The sequence below is a fragment of the Eleutherodactylus coqui genome, chromosome 2 (assembly GCF_035609145.1).
Source record: "Eleutherodactylus coqui strain aEleCoq1 chromosome 2, aEleCoq1.hap1, whole genome shotgun sequence".
Classification (NCBI taxonomy): Eukaryota; Metazoa; Chordata; class Amphibia; order Anura; family Eleutherodactylidae; genus Eleutherodactylus; species Eleutherodactylus coqui.
The window spans coordinates 289,684,472-289,704,883 of NC_089838.1; the positions used below are offsets into that span (position 1 = coordinate 289,684,472).

General features: G+C 34.3%; 1 protein-coding gene across 1 annotated transcript in view; it reads right to left on the reverse strand.

The window, feature by feature from the left end:
• The window catches only part of ADGRL1 (adhesion G protein-coupled receptor L1), a 469,522-nt gene that overhangs the window by 180,719 nt on the left and 268,391 nt on the right, over positions 1–20,412 (reverse strand). Inside the window, exon 4 of the mRNA XM_066593211.1 lies at positions 2,180–2,313. Coding sequence (XP_066449308.1) covers positions 2,180–2,249 — 70 coding nt within the window. The 5' untranslated portion in view covers positions 2,250–2,313. The remainder of the gene's footprint in view (positions 1–2,179; positions 2,314–20,412) is intronic.

Sequence of the window (20,412 nt, forward strand, 5' to 3'; positions counted from 1 at the left end):
TGAGAGAGAGATAAATATTAGATAGATAGATAGATATGAGATAGATATTAGATAGATATTAGATAGATAGATAGATAGGAGAGATAGATAGATATTAGATAGATAGATATGAGATAGATATGAGATAGATAGATAGATAAAAATTCACAGAAGCAGGGCGAACCAGGGTTTACCTACCACAAGGGCTGGTGCTGCTACCATTTTTTGTTTTCGTTCTTAATATTACAGGGGGGAATCTCTGGGGTACTTTAACTCCTCTGAGTGATATTATCATTTATCTCTCCTCTTCAATTTTCTAATTTTCCTCTATTGCTGATTGAATATATTTTTGATCAGCCTGGGAACTCTTGAGTCTTTTCTAATTGATGTCCTATTATGGAGAAAAGGTTCCTGATGATGCTACGTTATCTGTAGCGGAAACGCGTTGAACCGTGCATTTTTTCTCATTTTTACGTTCAAATCATCCTTTTGGAAGATGGATTGCTGATTCCACCTTAATTCTGCATTAATAATATCATTGCATTATGGTGGATCAGCCATCTTTTATATTTGACCTATTGAGGTGTTCATTTCTGAACGATCATATATGCACTTGTGTGATTGACCCCCTCTTCAACGGTTCCAGCTCTCTCGTAAATATATTGGTTAGCTGGTTGTTCTAAACTGAACCGTTCTGTTCTTCTTGAAGCTCTATAAAGTCTACTAACTATAGAGTGTTTATCTCTTCTCCATAGTGCGGTTTTCCCCTGTCTACATAACATTAGTGGGACTTTCCGCCTAAGGAGTGATCTCTTTATGTTGTTTTATATGTGTGTCTTTCCCAGGACTTGCTTGTCAAGCCTTTTTTATTAGCATATGACCCTTAAAGGTTACGTTTTATTATTTCTCTGAACCCTACAGTGATAAATTCAATCACCCATCTGGTGTTCGCCCTGCTTCTGTAAATTTTTATCTATCCATCTCATATCTATCTCATATCTACCTCATATCTATCTATCTCATATCTATCTATCTAATATTTATCTTTCTCTCATATCTATCTATCTCTTATTATCGATATATCTCTCATATCTATCTATCTAATATCTATCTCATATCTATCTATCTAATATTTATCTCATATCTATCTATCTCATTATCTATCTATCTCTCATATCTATCTATCTAATATTTATCTCTCTCTCATATCTATCATATCTATCTCATATCTATCATATCTATCTATCTCATATCTATCTCATTACTATCTATCTATCTAATATTTATCTCTCATATCTATCATATCTATGTCATATCTATCTATCTCATATCTATCTCATTACTATCTATCTAATATTTATCTTTCTCTCTCATATCTCTCTATCTATCTATCTCATATCTATCTATCTCATATCTATCTATCTATCTATAATCTATCTATCTATCTCATATTTATCTATCTATCTCATATCTATCTATCTCATATCTATCTATCTCATATTTATCTCTCTCTCTCATATCTATTTATCTGTCTTTCTCATATCTATCTATCTAATATTTATCTTTCTCTCTCATATCTATCTTTATCTCATATCTATCTATCCATCACTCTCATATCTATCTTTCTCATATCTATCTATTTAATATATTTCTTTCTATCTATCAATCTATCTATGTCATATCTGTCTATCTAATAGCTATCTAAAATCATTGATTATGATATATTTGATATTTTCACTAAGAAATTATCACTCAGGACACGATGACAAACAAAGCAATAAATAGAATGGATGGACTACAAATTCCAGAAAAATCATCGAAACTGGAGTTATTTGATTTAATATAAAAGACTTAGGGGTGACCTAGTACATTTCTTTAAATATATCAGGGGACAAAATCTGTTTCTCTTCCATAACTTGTCTAACCTATGACTATGACTGTAACAGGGGGCGTCCTCTGCGTCTAGAGGACAGAAGGTTTCTACACCAACATAGAAGGGATTCTTTTCTGTAAGAGCAGTGAGACTATGGAACTCTCTGCCTGAGAACGTGGTGATGGATCTCTGATTACTTCAGAAGGGTCGTGATCTGGAGATTATTTTGATGGTCAGATTTGGAGTCCGGAAGGAATTTTTTCCCTAAGAGAAGCAATGTAGATTGAACATTTCCTTCAAGAAGTCAAATATGCAGAAAAACCTCACCTTGAGTAGAGGACGTCAACAATATGGCGGCTGAACAGAGACCCCACAAAACCAGCCAGGCCCCCGCCATACCGCTTGGCACGACCCTGTCACTGAGCGCTCCTCTGCAACATCACCTCGCCAACCAGATTGCTCTGCAAAGAAAATAGGAAGATATTAATATATTATTAGTACCAAGCACCCACCATTATTATGTCTGACTACAGGAATGGAGCAGGAATGTTGTGTAGACGGTATAGGAGGGCGACTACATGTGCGCTATTTGTGGTATATTTGCAGCATGTGGCCCTTCATGTCCGAAGTAAACTAAAGGCTCTTATATCACACGCCACTGGACATCAATAAGGGTTAACTAAAACCGACAGCACTAGCAGGAAGAGATTATGTGAGAAATTCTCCAGTCCTTGTGTATCACTGAGATGAGAGGGATCACAGGGCAGACTGCACACATTATATATGTGTGAAAGAATGCAAGACAGACTCCAGCAGCTTTCCTGCTAACCTCTTATATTAGACGTCTCTCCCTCATCCCCAGTCTCTCCCTTCCCCCTCCAGTAATAGTGCCTGCTTTCCCAGATGCCGAGAGTCACCCCTCCTTTATTTCTCATCCATTTCCCTCTCTCATTCTGTCTTTCTCAATACATCTCTCTCATTCTCACTGCAGAACCAACTCCCCTCCCTCAATATAATCCATCAGTGGCTTAGCATTCACTATCTATCTATCTATCTATCTATCTATCTATCTATCTATCTATCTATCTCATATCCATCCATCCATCCATCCCATGTCTATCTATCTTTCTATCTCATATCTATGTATCCCCTATCTATCTATCTATCTATCTATCTATCTATCTATCTATAATCTATCTATCTCATATCTATTAATCTATCTCAAATCTATCTATTTATCTATCCTTCTATCTCTCTCTCTCTCTCTCTATCCCATATCTATCTATCTCAAATCCATCTATCTATCTCATATCTATCCATGTAGCTATCTATCTATCCCATATGTATCTATCTATCTAATATTTATCTCTCTCATATCATCTATCTCATATCTATCTATCAATCACATATTTATCTATCCATCCAACTGTCTATCTCATATCTATCTATCTACTATCTATCTATCTACTATATATCTATCTATCTCATATCAATCTATCTATCTCTCATATCTATGTCTCTCATATCTATCTCATATCTATCTATCTATCACATATCTATTTCATATCTATATATCTCATATCTATTTCATATTTATCTCATATCTATCTATCTCATATTTATCTCTCTCTCATATCAATCTATCTATTTCTCATACCTATCTATTTCATATCTATCTATCTATCACATATCTATTTCATATCTATATATCTCATATCTGTTTCATATTTATCTCATATCTATCTATCTGTCTCATATCTGTCTATGTAGCTATCTATCCCATATGTATCTATCTCATTTATCTCTCTCATCCATTTCTCTCTCTCATATCATCTATCTCATATCTATTTATCTATCTATCTCTCTCTCTCTCTCATTTCAATCTCATATCTATATATATATTTCATATTTATCTCATATCTATCTATCTCATATTTATCTATCTATCTCACATCTATCTATCTCATATCTATCTATGTAGCTATCTATCCCATATGTATCTATCTCATTTCTCTCTCTCATATCTATCTATCCATCTCATATTTATCTCTCTCATATCATCTATCTCATATCTATCTATTCATTCATCTGTCTATCTCATATCTATCTATTTCTCTCTCATATCTATCTATCTATCCATCCATCTCATATCTCTCTCATATTTTCCCTCTCATATCTATCTTATATCTATCAATGACATATCTATCGCTCTCTCTCTCATATCTATTTATCTATCTCTCTCTCATATCTATCTATTTATCTATCTCATATTCATATCTCTCATATCTATCAATCAATCACACATCTATCTTTTCATCCATCTAACCATCTATCTATCTCTCTCATATCTATCTATTTATCTATCTCTCGTATCTATCTATCTATCTATCTCTCTCTCTTCTATCTATCTCATATCTATCCCATATCTATCACATAGCTATCTATATCTATCTCATGTCTATATATCTATCTAATATATCTCTCTCTGTCTCATATCTACCTATCTATCGTACTATCTATCTCTCTCTCTCATATCTCTTTCATATCTTTCTCTTTCATACATATCTATCTCTCTGATATCTATCTATCTCACATCTATCTATCTAACATCTCTCTCTATCTCATATTTATCTCTCATATATATCTATCTCTATCTCTCTGATATGTATCTCTCTGATATCTATCTCTCTATCTCTCTGATATCCATCTCTCTATCTTTCTGATATCTCTCTATCTCACTGATATCCATCTCTCTATCTCTCTGATAGCTATATCTTTGATATCTATCTATCTATCTATCTATCGGATATCTATCTATCGGATATCTATCTACCTTTCTGATCTCTCTCTCTATCTATCTGATATCTATCTATCTATCTGATATCTATCTATCTGATATCTATCTGATATCTATGTATGTCATGTTCACAAAATAGCAGTCCAACATCTTTAACCTGATAAATCACTGTTTTTGGTAGAAGTGATGTTTCTACAGAGCAAGTAATTTACTTGTTATTGTAGTAGAGTAATAGAAAAAACAGCCCAACAACTAGGATGTGCTGCCGCTTATTCAGAGTAATTGAATCATTAACTGAAGGGGGGGGGGTTTAGAATAATAACAGTGAGGAATTACATTGGTGAAGCCATTAATTCTGTGGAATAACAGGGGTTAATGTTGTCCCTTATTTAAGGCAGGAGGAGGCAAATGTTTTACATGTTGGTAATAGTGCATTTCCTTTTGAAATACCGGTGAACATGTGTTGTTCCGGCATTGTTCCGGTGAAGGACGTACTTTGATTAAAAAGTTGATTGGAGAGGAAAAACATATAGAGAAGTGCAGCAAATTATAGGCAGCTCAGCTAAGAAGATCTCAAATGCCTTGAAGTGGCAACGCAAACCTGAAAGATGCGGAAGATGGATTGAAGGATAGCCAAAATGGCAAAGACTCAGCCAATGATCATCTCCAGAAAGATCAAAGAAGATCTGAACTTCCCAGTGAGCACTGCTACAATCAGACGGTGATTAAGTGAAGCCAAGTTACCGGCTAGAACTCCCCGCAAAGTGCCTTTGTTGAAAAAATGACGTCCTGTATAGGTTAAAATTCGTAAAAGAATATGACAGACCCAAAGGGAACTGGCACAACATTTTGTGGCCGATTGAAAGCAAAAATGACTCTTTTTAGGTCTAGTGGCTGCAGACAGTATGTCAGATGACCCCCAAGCACTGAATTTATGCCACAGTACACTGTGAAGACAGTAAAGCATGCTGGCACAAAAATCACGATGCGGGGATGTTTCTCATACCATGGTATTGGGGCTATTTATCACATAGGAGGGATCATGGATCAGTTTGAATATATCAAAAGACTTGAGCCGATCATGTTGCCCCATGCCGCAGAAGAAATGCCCTTGAAATGGGTGTTTAAACAAGACAATGACCCAAAACACACCAGTAAGCGAACAACATCGTGGTTACAGAGAAACAGGATCAAATCACTAGACCTCAGTCCCATAGAGAAGCTGCGGGGTGAGATAAAAAATGTGGTTGATGGGGTAAAACCAAAGCATACAGAACTGAGGAGTGTAGTCTAATCTTCCTGGGCTGGAATACCTGTTCAGAGGTGCCAGAAGTTGGTAGACTATCTATCTATTTCATATCTATCTATTTCATATCTATCTATTTCATATCTATCTATTTCATATCTATCTATTTCATATGTATCTATTTCATATGTATCTATTTCATATGTATCTATCTCATATCTATCTATCTATTTATCTATCTCATATCTATCCATCTCATATCTATCTATCTCCTATCAATCTATCTCATATCTATCTATCTATTTCATATCTATCTCATATCTATCTCATATCTATCTATCTATTTCATATCTATCTCATATCTATCTCATATCTATCTCATATCTATCTCATATCTATCTCATATCTATCTCATATCTATCTATCTATTTCATATCTATCTATCTCATATCTATCTCATATCTATCTCATATCTATCTATCTCATATCTATCTCATATCTATCTCATATCTATCTCATATCTATCTCATATCTATCTCATATCTATCTCATATCTATCTATCTCATATCTATCTATCTATTTCATATCTATCAACCCATCTCATATCTATCTATTTATCTATTGCATATCTATTGTTTTCAATTCATTTCTATCTCAAATTTTCTTCCTTTCCTCCTGCATCTATCTATATATCATTATTAATCTTTACATCTTTCTTCTCTGCTTTCTCTCTCATATCAACCTATCTAATATGGATTTATCTATTTATCTCTATGTCGCATGTATCACTTAATCTGACTTTCCATTCTTGCAGTCAGTTCCTTCCCTTTTTCTAAATTCAGCATGTAGACGTTCATCATCCCCCTGTTCCTTCTACATCTCTTTCATGCTCTGCACTTCCCGCGCACCACTCTCCCATTTCCTACCTTCCCACCCCCTTCCTTATTAATCCTGGCACGCTCTGTCTTGCACACCTTTCTCCATCTCTCTTCTCATTTGGCTGTAAATCTCAGCAATTATGGATTTCAAGAACTGTACACAAAGATCTCCCATCCATCATACACACAGCACTCTACCTTCACATCAGTCATCATACATATAACCATACTGCATACACAGCCCTCTACCTTCCCACTATTCATTATAACTACACTACACACACAGCACTCTACCTTCACATCTGTCATCATACATGTAACCATACTGCATACACAGCCCTCTACCTTCCCACTATTCACTATAACTACACTACACACACAGCACTCTACCTTCACATCAGTCATCATATATATAACCATACTGCATACACAGCCCTCTACCTTCCCACTATTCACTATAACTACACTACACACACAGCAGTCTACCTTCACATCTGTCATCATACATGTAACCATAGTACATACACAGCCCTCTACCTTCCCACTATTCATTATAACTACACTACACACACAGCACTCTACCTTCACATCACTCATCATACATATAACCATACTGCATACACAGCCCTCTACCTTCCCACTATTCATTATAACTACACTACACACACAGCACTCTACCTTCACATCAGTCATCATACATATAACCATACTGCATACACAGCCCTCTAACTTCACACTATTCACTATAACTACACTACACACACAGCACTCTACCTTCACATCACTCATCATACATATAACCATACTGCATACACAGCCCTCTACCTTCCCACTATTCATTATAACTACACTACACACACAGCACTCTACCTTCACATCAGTCATCATACATGTAACCATACTGCATACACAGCCCTCTACCTTCCCACTATTCATTATAACTACACTACACACACAGCACTCTACCTTCACATCAGTCATCATACATGTAACCATACTGCATACACAGCCCTCTACCTTCCCACTATTCATTATAACTACACTACACACACAGCACTCTACCTTCACATCACTCATCATACATATAACCATACTGCATACACAGCCCTCTACCTTCCCACTATTCATTATAACTACACTACACACACAGCACTCTACCTTCACATCAGTCATCATACATATAACCATACTGCATACACAGCCCTCTAACTTCACACTATTCACTATAACTACACTACACACACAGCACTCTACCTTCACATCAGTCATCATACATATAACCATACTGCATACACAGCCCTCTACCTTCCCACTATTCATTATAACTACACTACACACACAGCACTCTACCTTCACATCAGTCATCATACATGTAACCATACTGCATACACAGCCCTCTACCTTCCCACTATTCATTATAACTACACTACACACACAGCACTCTACCTTCACATCAGTCATCATACATGTAACTCAGAGTACATACACAAAACTCTATATTCAGACTACTCACTATGAGTATAACTATTTTACATACATAGAACTCTAGTTTCATATTAGTTGTGATACATATAACTACACCTCATACACAATACTCAACCTTCAAGTCATCCATCTTACACTACATTTAGCCACATTACATAAAGACATCACTCTACCTTCATATCATTTACTAGAAATATAACATGCATATCTCCCTGCGGTCACATTACTCATCAATTTATCTTACATGTAACCACACTACATATACAGAACTCTACCTTCACACGTATAACCATACCGCATACTGTATACAATACTCTAATATCATTCATCACACATATCACCACATTACATACATAGCACTCTACCTTTATATAATTTATCACACACATGTCATATATATATATATATATATACACATATATGCAGACACACACACAATATATGTATGTTTGTGTATATAATGTATATATACACACATATGTATGTGCATATATATATATATATATATATATATATATATATATATATATATACACACACACACCTTTATATCATTCATCACACATATCACCATATTACATACATAGCACTCTACCTTTATATAATTTATCACACAAATTTCATATATATACATCTCATATATATATATATATATATATATATATATATATACGCACACACACAATATCTGTATGTTTGTGTATATATATATATATATATATATATATATATACACACATACCTATACATATACACACACACACCTTTATATCATTCATCACACATATCACCATATTGCATATATTAAACTATACTTTTAAATAATTTATTACACACATCACCACATTACACATACAGCAACCTACCTTTATATCATTCATCACACATATCCCCACATTACATACATAGTACTCTACCTTAATGTATCACACACACCATATATATATATACACAGTACACACACCTTTATATCGATTATCACACATATAGCCACATTACATATATAGTACCTTACCCTTATATAACTTGTCACCTCTCTCCTGCTTCTCATTACTTCATGCCTCTTGAGTTATGCAACCACATGAACTGAAACTACACACAGAGCACTGTAGCTTCATACAAGTATACATACAGCACACATACCAATCACCAGTAAGACTCCATACGGCATTACCTAATACATGACCTGCTACTACATCAGCAACACTTTACTGTTTGTCATTTATCTGAGGCTCTGTTCACATCTGCGTTGGATGCTTCATGCCTTCAGTGCCGATCCAGCACAAAATCCAGGACACAATAGTGTAACACACTGCACTATTTTGTCCTGAAAAATACTGGGCGGCATTATGGAAGCCCCACAGGTCCGATCCTCTGTAATCAGCGGCACCAATCATCTCTGTGATGAGCGAACTTTTCAAAAGTTGAATTCGAATGGTTCGCTGAATTTGGGCAAAAGTTTAGTTGGGTCTGAATTAGTTTACCACTGTTTGGTATATAACTGTCGAAGAGCCATAAAAGCCCTGTATAACACTCTAAGGTCACCTACCCCGTTTCCTTGAAAATAAGACATATCCTGAAAATAAGCCTTACGCAGATTTTCGTGGATGCTTGAAGTATAATCCCTACCCCATAGGAGTGTATCTAAGTGCGTATGAGCTATTTTTAAGGCAAGGTTAAGGAGAAAAAAAAAGGAAGAAGGCAAAAGAAGGAAAAATATTCCTTTTCCTTCTCTTTCCTTCTTTTTTTTCCTTCTCTTTCCTTCTTTTTTTCCCTTCTCTTTCCTTCTTTTTTTCCCTTCTCTTTCCTTCTTTTTTTCCCTTCTCTTTCCTTCTTTTTTTCCCTTCTCTTTCTTTTTCATTCTTCTTTTTAAATAAAACGGGAAAAAAGAACAACTAAGTAGAAGTAGGATTTTAGCGGGTTCAGCCGAAATGAACCACCTGAGGTTCGGGTTTGCGCCAAACTGAACTTTTAGCAAAGTTTGACCTGAAACAGGATACAACTGTTCTGTTTGCTGAGCAAAAAGGGTTTAACTTTTTTACACGTATAGCTGCCTGGATACTATTTAAATTGACTTTTTTAATTAACTGTTAGCAGGGCTTAATTTTGGAGTAGGGCTTATATTTCAAGCATCCTCAAAAAGCCTGAAAAATCATTTTGCATCCTCAAAAATTCTGGAAAATCATGCTATGTCTTATTTTCAGGGGGTGTCTTATTTTCAGGGGAAAGGGGTAGCAATCCACTCTTCTTGTTCACATGACGGAAGAGTAAAATGCAGTGGCCACATGTAGATGTGAACTTAGCCTTACATTGTAATTGCGTTATACACAAGCCTTGACATTCCTCATTATACGCATGCACACATATAACACAATCACTTCATACCATATCATGTATGCTTATGCCAGAGTACTGGCAATTCCATCAGCCATACATACCTGTGCTCATATTACACACACGCTGGCTAGCAGTCATCATACATGCACTCACCGCACGCACATTCTGCAGCATCTATGATGATATTGCCTTATAATAACCAGCGGATACATTTAACCTCGTCCTCATATCACATCTGATTGTCTTTCTTTTTTCTGCAGCCCTCTCTGCTGTTCCCCCAATGCTCCCAGTCCACCCACGCATGCAGATCTATCACTGCAGAGACTGACCCTACTACTCCTTCATACTCTGCCTTCTCATACCATTCCCACTCATCTCACCTCCGGCTATTATGTCCTATCACCAGCAACATATGATATCAGTTACTGCATCTTGGTATGGATGTATCACCGGTGTACACCTCCTATTGCTGGATCATGTCACACATAATCTACCCTAACACTCAGAGAAAGGACATTACATCACATGCATAAACACACACCTAGAGTTCCTACTAAGGTACCCCTCGGGCAGGTACTGAAGTAGCAGAGCTGAGAATGATACATATGACTGCAGGTAAACCTACCGCAATTATCTAATACAGTGATCTCCATGGACCAACAATGCTGCTACTGAAGTTAATTGTCAAATCCAACTCAACTACAGTACATGTATAGGTCGCCTACTGTATACACAGCACTGGTATACACAGTGGGGAGAATAAGGCATGCGCTGTGCAAACTGTTTGTCTAGTGAATCATTGCTCCAGTCTGCAGTGTGCGACCCCAGTGCTCCTGCACTCCCTGCATGCTATCACTATAAGGAGCTCGGCACACATATATGTCTCTCCAACCTTCATCATAGCATTCTGTGCTCCCCTCCATGCCGCCTGCTTCCCTCCTTTCCCAGGCACAGACTACTTCCCTCTCCTCCCTCCATCCTCCCTCCTGCAGCTCCCTCCCTTCTCTTCCAGTAAATGTTTCAGTACCACAGACAGCTCATAGCGAGCAGCAGCTGTGATACAGGCAGGAGGGGGGCAGGGGCTTATGTGAGGGAAGCTGCCCAGGGTCTCTATCTATCTATCTGTCTATCTATCTATCTATCTATCTCCTATCTATCCCATATCTATCTATCCCATATCTATCTATCCCATATCTATCTATCTATCTATCTCATATCTAGCTATCTCCATCTATCTATCTATCTCATATTTATATATCTAATATCTATCTGTCTATCTCCTATCTATCTCATATATATCTCCTTATCTCATATCTATCTATGTCATATTTACCTATCTATCTACCTATCTATCTCACATCTATCTCTTTATCTTATATCTATCTCATATCTAACTATCTATCTCATATTTTATCTATCTAGCTATCTATCTATCTCATATTTATATATCCAATATCTATCTGTCTATCTCATATATATCTCCTTATCTCATATCTATCTATGTCATATCTACCTATCTATCTATCTATCTATCCCATATCTATCTATCTATCTATCTATCTATCTCCCTATCTATCTCCATCTATCTATCTATCTATCTCATATTTATATATCTAATATCTATCTGTCTATCTCCTATCTATCTCATATATATCTCCTTATCTCATATCTATCTATCTATCTATCTCACATCTATCTCTTTATCTTATATCTATCTCATATCTAACTATCTATCTCATATTTTATCTATCTATCTCATATCTATCTATCTATCTCATATCTAGCTATCTATGTCATATCTATCTATCTATCTATCTATCTATCTCATATCTAGCTATCTATGTCATATCTATCTATCTCATATTTATCTATCTATCTATCTCATATTTATCTATCTATCTTATATCTATCTAATATCTATCTCCCTCTCTATCTATCTCTTAATATCATATATCTATCTCATATCTAGCTATCTATGTCCTATCTATCTATCTCATATCTAGCTATCTATGTCCTATCTATCTATCTCATATCTAGCTATCTATCTATCTTATATCTATCTATCTATCTGTCTATCTATCTATCTCTTTATATCATATATCTATCTCATATCTAGCTATCTATGTCATATCTATCTATTTCACATCTATCTATGTCATATCTATCTATCTATCTATCTTATCTGAGATCTGTCTACCTATACAGATATAACCAATTTAACTTTAAGATAAATATCTCTACTACAGTTTTTAACAGTTCAACTACTTTTCAGAAACTTTTGTTGTGTTATGATCAGCTTTAAATGGCTTAACATAAGATAACTTGTTGCAGTAAGTTGTTGCACTCAACTTAAATTTGGCTACATCTGAGTATCTTATATTTATCGAGCATTTATGTGTGCATGTATATATTTCATATTTAAGTAACTCAAATCTCTCTCTAACTATCCATCTCTCGGTCTGTTTCTATTGAATCTATGTATGTATCTATCTCACTTCTGTGTGTCTCATCTATCCATCTATCTATCTATCTATCTATCTATCTATCTATCTCCTATCTATCTATCTATCTATCTATCTATCTATCTATCTCCTATCTATCTATCTATCTATCTATCTATCTATCTATCTATCTATCTCTCTCATATCTCTCTATCTATCTCTCTCATATCTCTCTATCTATCTATCTCATATCTATCTATCTATCTTATATCTATCTTATATCTATCTATCTTATATCTATCTTATATCTATCTATCTTATATCTATCTTATATCTATCTATCTATCTATCTTATATCTATCTATCTATCTATCTATCTATCTATCTATCTATCACATATCTATCTATCTATCTATCTCATATCTATCTCATATCTATCTATCTTATATCTATCTATCTTATATCTATCTATCCATCTATCTTATATCTATCTATCTTATATCTATCTATCTTATATCTATCTATCTTATATCTATCTATCTTATATCTATCTATCTATCTTATATCTATCTATCTATCTTATATCTATCTATCTTATATCTATCTATCTCTCTATCTAATCTTCTCAGATATAATGATAGCAGGTTACTACACTATATATATCCATCCTATATTATGACATTCCCTGTCTCTCCCTCCCTCGGGGGTCTCACCCTTTCCAACTCCCTCTGCTGCTGTCTGTCTCCCTCCCTTCCTTTCTGTTGGCTTCTTGCTCCATATCCCTCTGCCTGTCTCTCTCTTCTCCTATATTCTTCTCTCTCTGAATCTGTCTCTCTTGGACCTCTCTCTATCCAGTACATACTGTATCTTTCTCTGTCTCTTTCAGCCTCCCTCCTTCTAGGTCTTAGCCTGCTTCCCTCTTCTTGTTTTACTCTCTACCTCTCTTTGGGTCAGTCTCTCCCTTTTTTCCCCTTCTCATTGGGTCCCTCTCTATTACGCTCTCTACCTCCCTGTCTCTCCTCTTCCCTGCTTCTCTCCATTGCCCACATTGTGTCTTCTTTCCTCTTTTCCTTCCTTCTATCTATCCTCTTGTGCCTCCTGAGAGCTCCCAATCACTGCAGATAAATGTAACTCAGGAAACAATGTAATAAACATCCGCCCTCCCACACAGAGACAGCAGCGCAGGTAGAGGAGGCTGCGGTGACCGACAGCTACAGCGGAAGCTGTCTATTAGCACGGAGCGTCGCGCAGCGTGTAGCGCACAGAGCGCAATGCATCCAGAACAGCATCATACAGCTCAGACAGGAGACACATCTGTAACCCCGTGTACACGACACACTGTACAGATATGGGCTGAGTGCCCCCATGTATATACCGCTGAACACCTGCAGATGTGAGCACACCTTAGACAACCCGACCCACCCCTGTTATTACTAAACGCCGACAGATCCATGTCAGTCTAATCGCAGCAGACTGAATAACGATTAACACAGTTTGCAATTGCTGCCAACTCTGATCCTCAGCCCCCCACATCAATATACCGCTGGGTACCGACAGGGGGAGCGGTGTCACCACATGGGGGACCGAGACCTGTAGTGAGACCCCCAGACATGTCATGTGTAACCGACTGCTCACATATAGCACTCATCATCTCATCATTATATACTGTATACACCATCAGTATATATATAGATACCGCTCATCATTATACACTGTATACACTATCAGTATATATATAGATACCGCTCATCATTATACACTGTGTACACTATCAGTATATATATATATAGATACCGCTCATCATTATACACTGTGTACACTATCAGTATATATATATAGATACCGCTCATCATTATACACTGTGTACACTATCAGTATATATATAGATACCGCTCATCATTATACACTGTGTACACTATCAGTATATATATAGATACCGCTCATCATTATACACTGTGTACACTATCAGTATATATATATAGATACCACTCATCATTATACACTGTGTACACTATCAGTATATATATAGATACCACTCATCATTATACACTGTGTACACTATCAGTATATATATATAGATACCGCTCATCATTATACACTGAGTACACTATCAGTATATATATATATAGATGCCACTCATCATTATACACTGTGTACACTATCAGTATATATATAGATACCACTCATCATTATACACTGTGTACACTATCAGTATATATATAGATACCGCTCATCATTATACACTGCATACACTATCAGTATATATATAGAGACCGCTCATCATTATACACTGTGTACACTAGCAGTATATATAGATACCGCTCATCATTATACACTGCGTACACTATCAGTATATATATAGATACCGCTCAGCATTATACACTGTGTACACTATCAGTATATATATAGATACCACTCATCATTATACACTGTGTACACTATCAGAATATATATATAGATACCGCTCATCATTATACACTGCGTACACTATCAGTATATATATAGATACCGCTCAGCATTATACACTGTGTACACTATCAGTATATATATATATACCACTCATCATTATATACTGTGTACACTTTCAGTATATATATATATATATATATATATATATATATATATATATATATATAGATACCACTCATCATTATATACTGTATACACTATCAGTATATATATATATATATATATATATATATATATAGATACCGCTCATCATTATACACTGTGTACACTATCAGTATATATATAGATACCGCTCATCATTATATACTGAATACACTATCAGTATATATATAGATACCACTCATCATTATACACTGTGTACACTATCAGTATATATATAGATACGGCTCATCATTATATACTGTATACACTATCAGTATATATATAGATACCGCTCATCATTATACACTGTGTACACTATCAGTATATATATAGATACCTCTCATCATTATACACTGTGTACACTATCAGTATATATAGATACCACTCATCATTATACGGTGTGTACACTATCAGTATATATATAGATACCACTCATCATTATACACTGTGTACACTATCAGTATATATATATATATATATATATATATATAGATACCGCTCATCATTATACACTGTGTACACTATCAGGATATATATAGATACCGCTCATCATTATACACTGTGTACACTATCAGTATATATAGATACCGCTCATCATTATACACTGTGTACACTATCAGTATATATATATATATATAGATACCGCTCATCATTATACGCTGTGTACACTATCAGTATATATATAGATACCTCTCATCATTATACACTGTGTACACTATCAGTATATATAGATACCACTCATCATTATACACTGCGTACACTATCAGTATATATATAGATACCGCTCATCATTATATACTGTGTACACTATCACTATATATATAGATAGATACCGCTCATCATTATACACTGTGTACACTATCAGTATATATATATATAGATACCACTCATCATTATACAATGTGTACACTATCAGTATATATATAGATACCGCTCATCATTATATACTGTATACACTATCAGTATATATATATATATATATATATATATATATATATATATATATATATATATATATAGATATATAGATACCGCTCATCATTATATACTGTGTACACTATCAGTATACATATAGATACCACTCAACATTATATACTGTGTACTCTATCAGTATATATATAGATACCACTCATCATTATATACTGTGTACACTATCAGTATATATATAGATACCGCTCATCATTATACACTGTGTACACTATCAGTATATATAGATACCGCTCATCATTATACACTGTGTACACTATCAGTATATATAGATACCGCTCCTCATTATACACTGTGTACACTATCAGTATATAGATATAGATACCACTCATCATTATACACTGTATACACTATCAGTATATATATATATAGAAACCGCTCATCATTATACACTGTATACACTATCAGTATATATATAGATACCGCTCCTCATTATACACTGTGTACACTATCAGTATATATAGATACCACTCATCATTATACACTGTATACACTATCAGTATATATATATAGATACCGCTCATCATTATATACTGTGTACACTATCGGTATATATATAGAAACCGCTCATCATTATACACTGTATACACTATCAGTATATATATAGATACCGCTCATCATTATACACTGTGTACACTATCAGTATATATATATATATATATATATATATATATATATATATATATATAAATGCCGCTCATCATTATACACTGTGTACACTATCAGTATATATAGATACCACTCATCATTATACACTGTGTACACTATCAGTATATATATAGATACCGCTCATCATTATACACTGTGTACACTATCAGTATATATATATAGATACCTCTCATCATTATACACTGTGTACACTATCAGTATATATATAGATACCGCTCATCATTATACACTGTGTACACTATCAGTATATATATAGATACCGCTCATCATTATACACTGTGTACACTATCAGTATATATATAGATACCGTTCATCATTATACACTGTGTACACTATCAGTATATATATAGATACCGCTCATCATTATACACTGTGTACACTATCAGTATATATATAGATACCGCTCCTCATTATACACTGTGTACACTATCGGTATATATATAGAAACCGCTCATCATTATACACTGTATACACTATCAGTATATATATAGATACCGCTCATCATTATACACTGTGTACACTATCAGTATATATATATATATATATATATATATATATAAATGCCGCTCATCATTATACACTGTGTACACTATCAGTATATATAGATACCACTCATCATTATACACTGTGTACACTATCAGTATATATATAGATACCGCTCATCATTATACACTGTGTACACAATCAGTATATATATAGATACCGCTCATCATTATACACTGTGTACACTATCAGTATATATATATATATATATATATATATATATAAATGCCGCTCATCATTATACACTGTGTACACTATCAGTATATATAGATACCACTCATCATTATACACTGTATACACTATCAGTATATATATATAGATACCGCTCATCATTATACACTGTGTACACTATCAGTATATATATATATATATATATATATATATATAAATGCCGCTCATCATTATACACTGTGTACACTATCAGTATATATAGATACCACTCATCATTATACACTGTGTACACTATCAGTATATATATAGATACCGCTCATCATTATACACTGTGTACACTATCAGTATATATATAGATACCGCTCATCATTATACACTGTGTACACTATCAGTATATATATAGATACCGCTCATCATTATACACTGTGTACACTATCAGTATATATATAGATACTGCTCCTCATTATACACTGTGTACACTATCGGTATATATATAGAAACCGCTCATCATTATACACTGTATACACTATCAGTATATATATAGATACCGCTCATCATTATACACTGTGTACACTATCAGTATATATATATATATATAAATGCCGCTCATCATTATACACTGTGTACACTATCAGTATATATAGATACCACTCATCATTATACACTGTGTACACTATCAGTATATATATAGATACCGCTCATCATTATACACTATGTACACTATCAGTATATATATAGATACCGCTCATCATTATACACTGTGTACACTATCAGTATATATATATATATATATATACCGCTCATCATTATACACTGTGTACACTATCAGTATATATATATAGATACCGCTCATCATTATACACTGTGTACACAATCAGTATATATAGATACCGCTCATCATTATACACTGTGTGCACTATCAGTGTATATATAGATACCGCTCATCATTATACACTGTGTACACTATCAGTATATATATATATAGATACCGCTCATCATTATACACTGTGTACACTATCAGTATATATATAGATACCGTTCATCATTATACACTGTGTACACTATCAGTATATATATAGATACCGCTCATCATTATACACTGTGTACACTATCAGTATATATATATAGATACCGCTCATCATTATACACTGTGTACACTATCAGTATGTATATAGATACCGCTCATCATTATACACTGTGTACACTATCAGTATATATGTATAGATACCGCACATCATTATACACTGTGTACACTATCAGTATATATATATAGATACCACTCATCATTATACACTGTGTACACTATCAGTATATATATATGGATACCGCACATCATTATACACTGTGTACACTATCAGTATATATATAGATACCGCTCATCATTATACACTGTGTACACTATCAGTATATATAGATACCGCTCATCATTATACACTGTGTACACTATCAGTATATATATATGGATACCGCACATCATTATACACTGTGTACACTATCAGTATATATATATAGATACCACTCATCATTATACACTGTGTACACTATCAGTATATATATATGGATACCGCACATCATTATACACTGTGTACACTATCAGTATATATATAGATACCACTCATCATTATACACTGTGTACACTATCAGTATATATATATGGATACCGCACATCATTATACACTGTATACACTATCAGTATATATAGATACCACTCATCATTAAACACTGTGTACACTATCAGTATATATATAGATACCGCTCATCATATACACTGTGTACACTATCAGTATATATATAGATACCGCTCACCATTATACACTGTGTACACTATAAGTATATATAGATACCGCTCATCATTATACACTGTGTACACTATCAGTATATATATATAGATACCACTCATCATTATACACTGTGTACACTATCAGTATATATAGATACCGCTCATCATTATACACTGTGTACACTATCAGTATATATAGATACCGCTCATCATTATACACTGTGTACACTATCAGTATATATATATATAGATACCGCTCATCATTATACACTGTGTACACTATCAGTATATATATAGATACCGCTCATCATTATACACTGTGTACACTATCAGTATATATATATATATAGATACCGTTCATCATTATATACTGTATACACTATCAGTATATATATAGATACCACTCATCATTATATACTGTATACACTATCAGTATATATATATATATATATAGATACCGCTCATCATTATACACTGTGTACACTATCAGTATATATATATAGATACCGCTCATCATTATATACTGAATACACTATCAGTATATATATAGATACCGCTCATCATTATACACTGTGTACACTATCAGTATATATATAGATACCACTCATCATTATA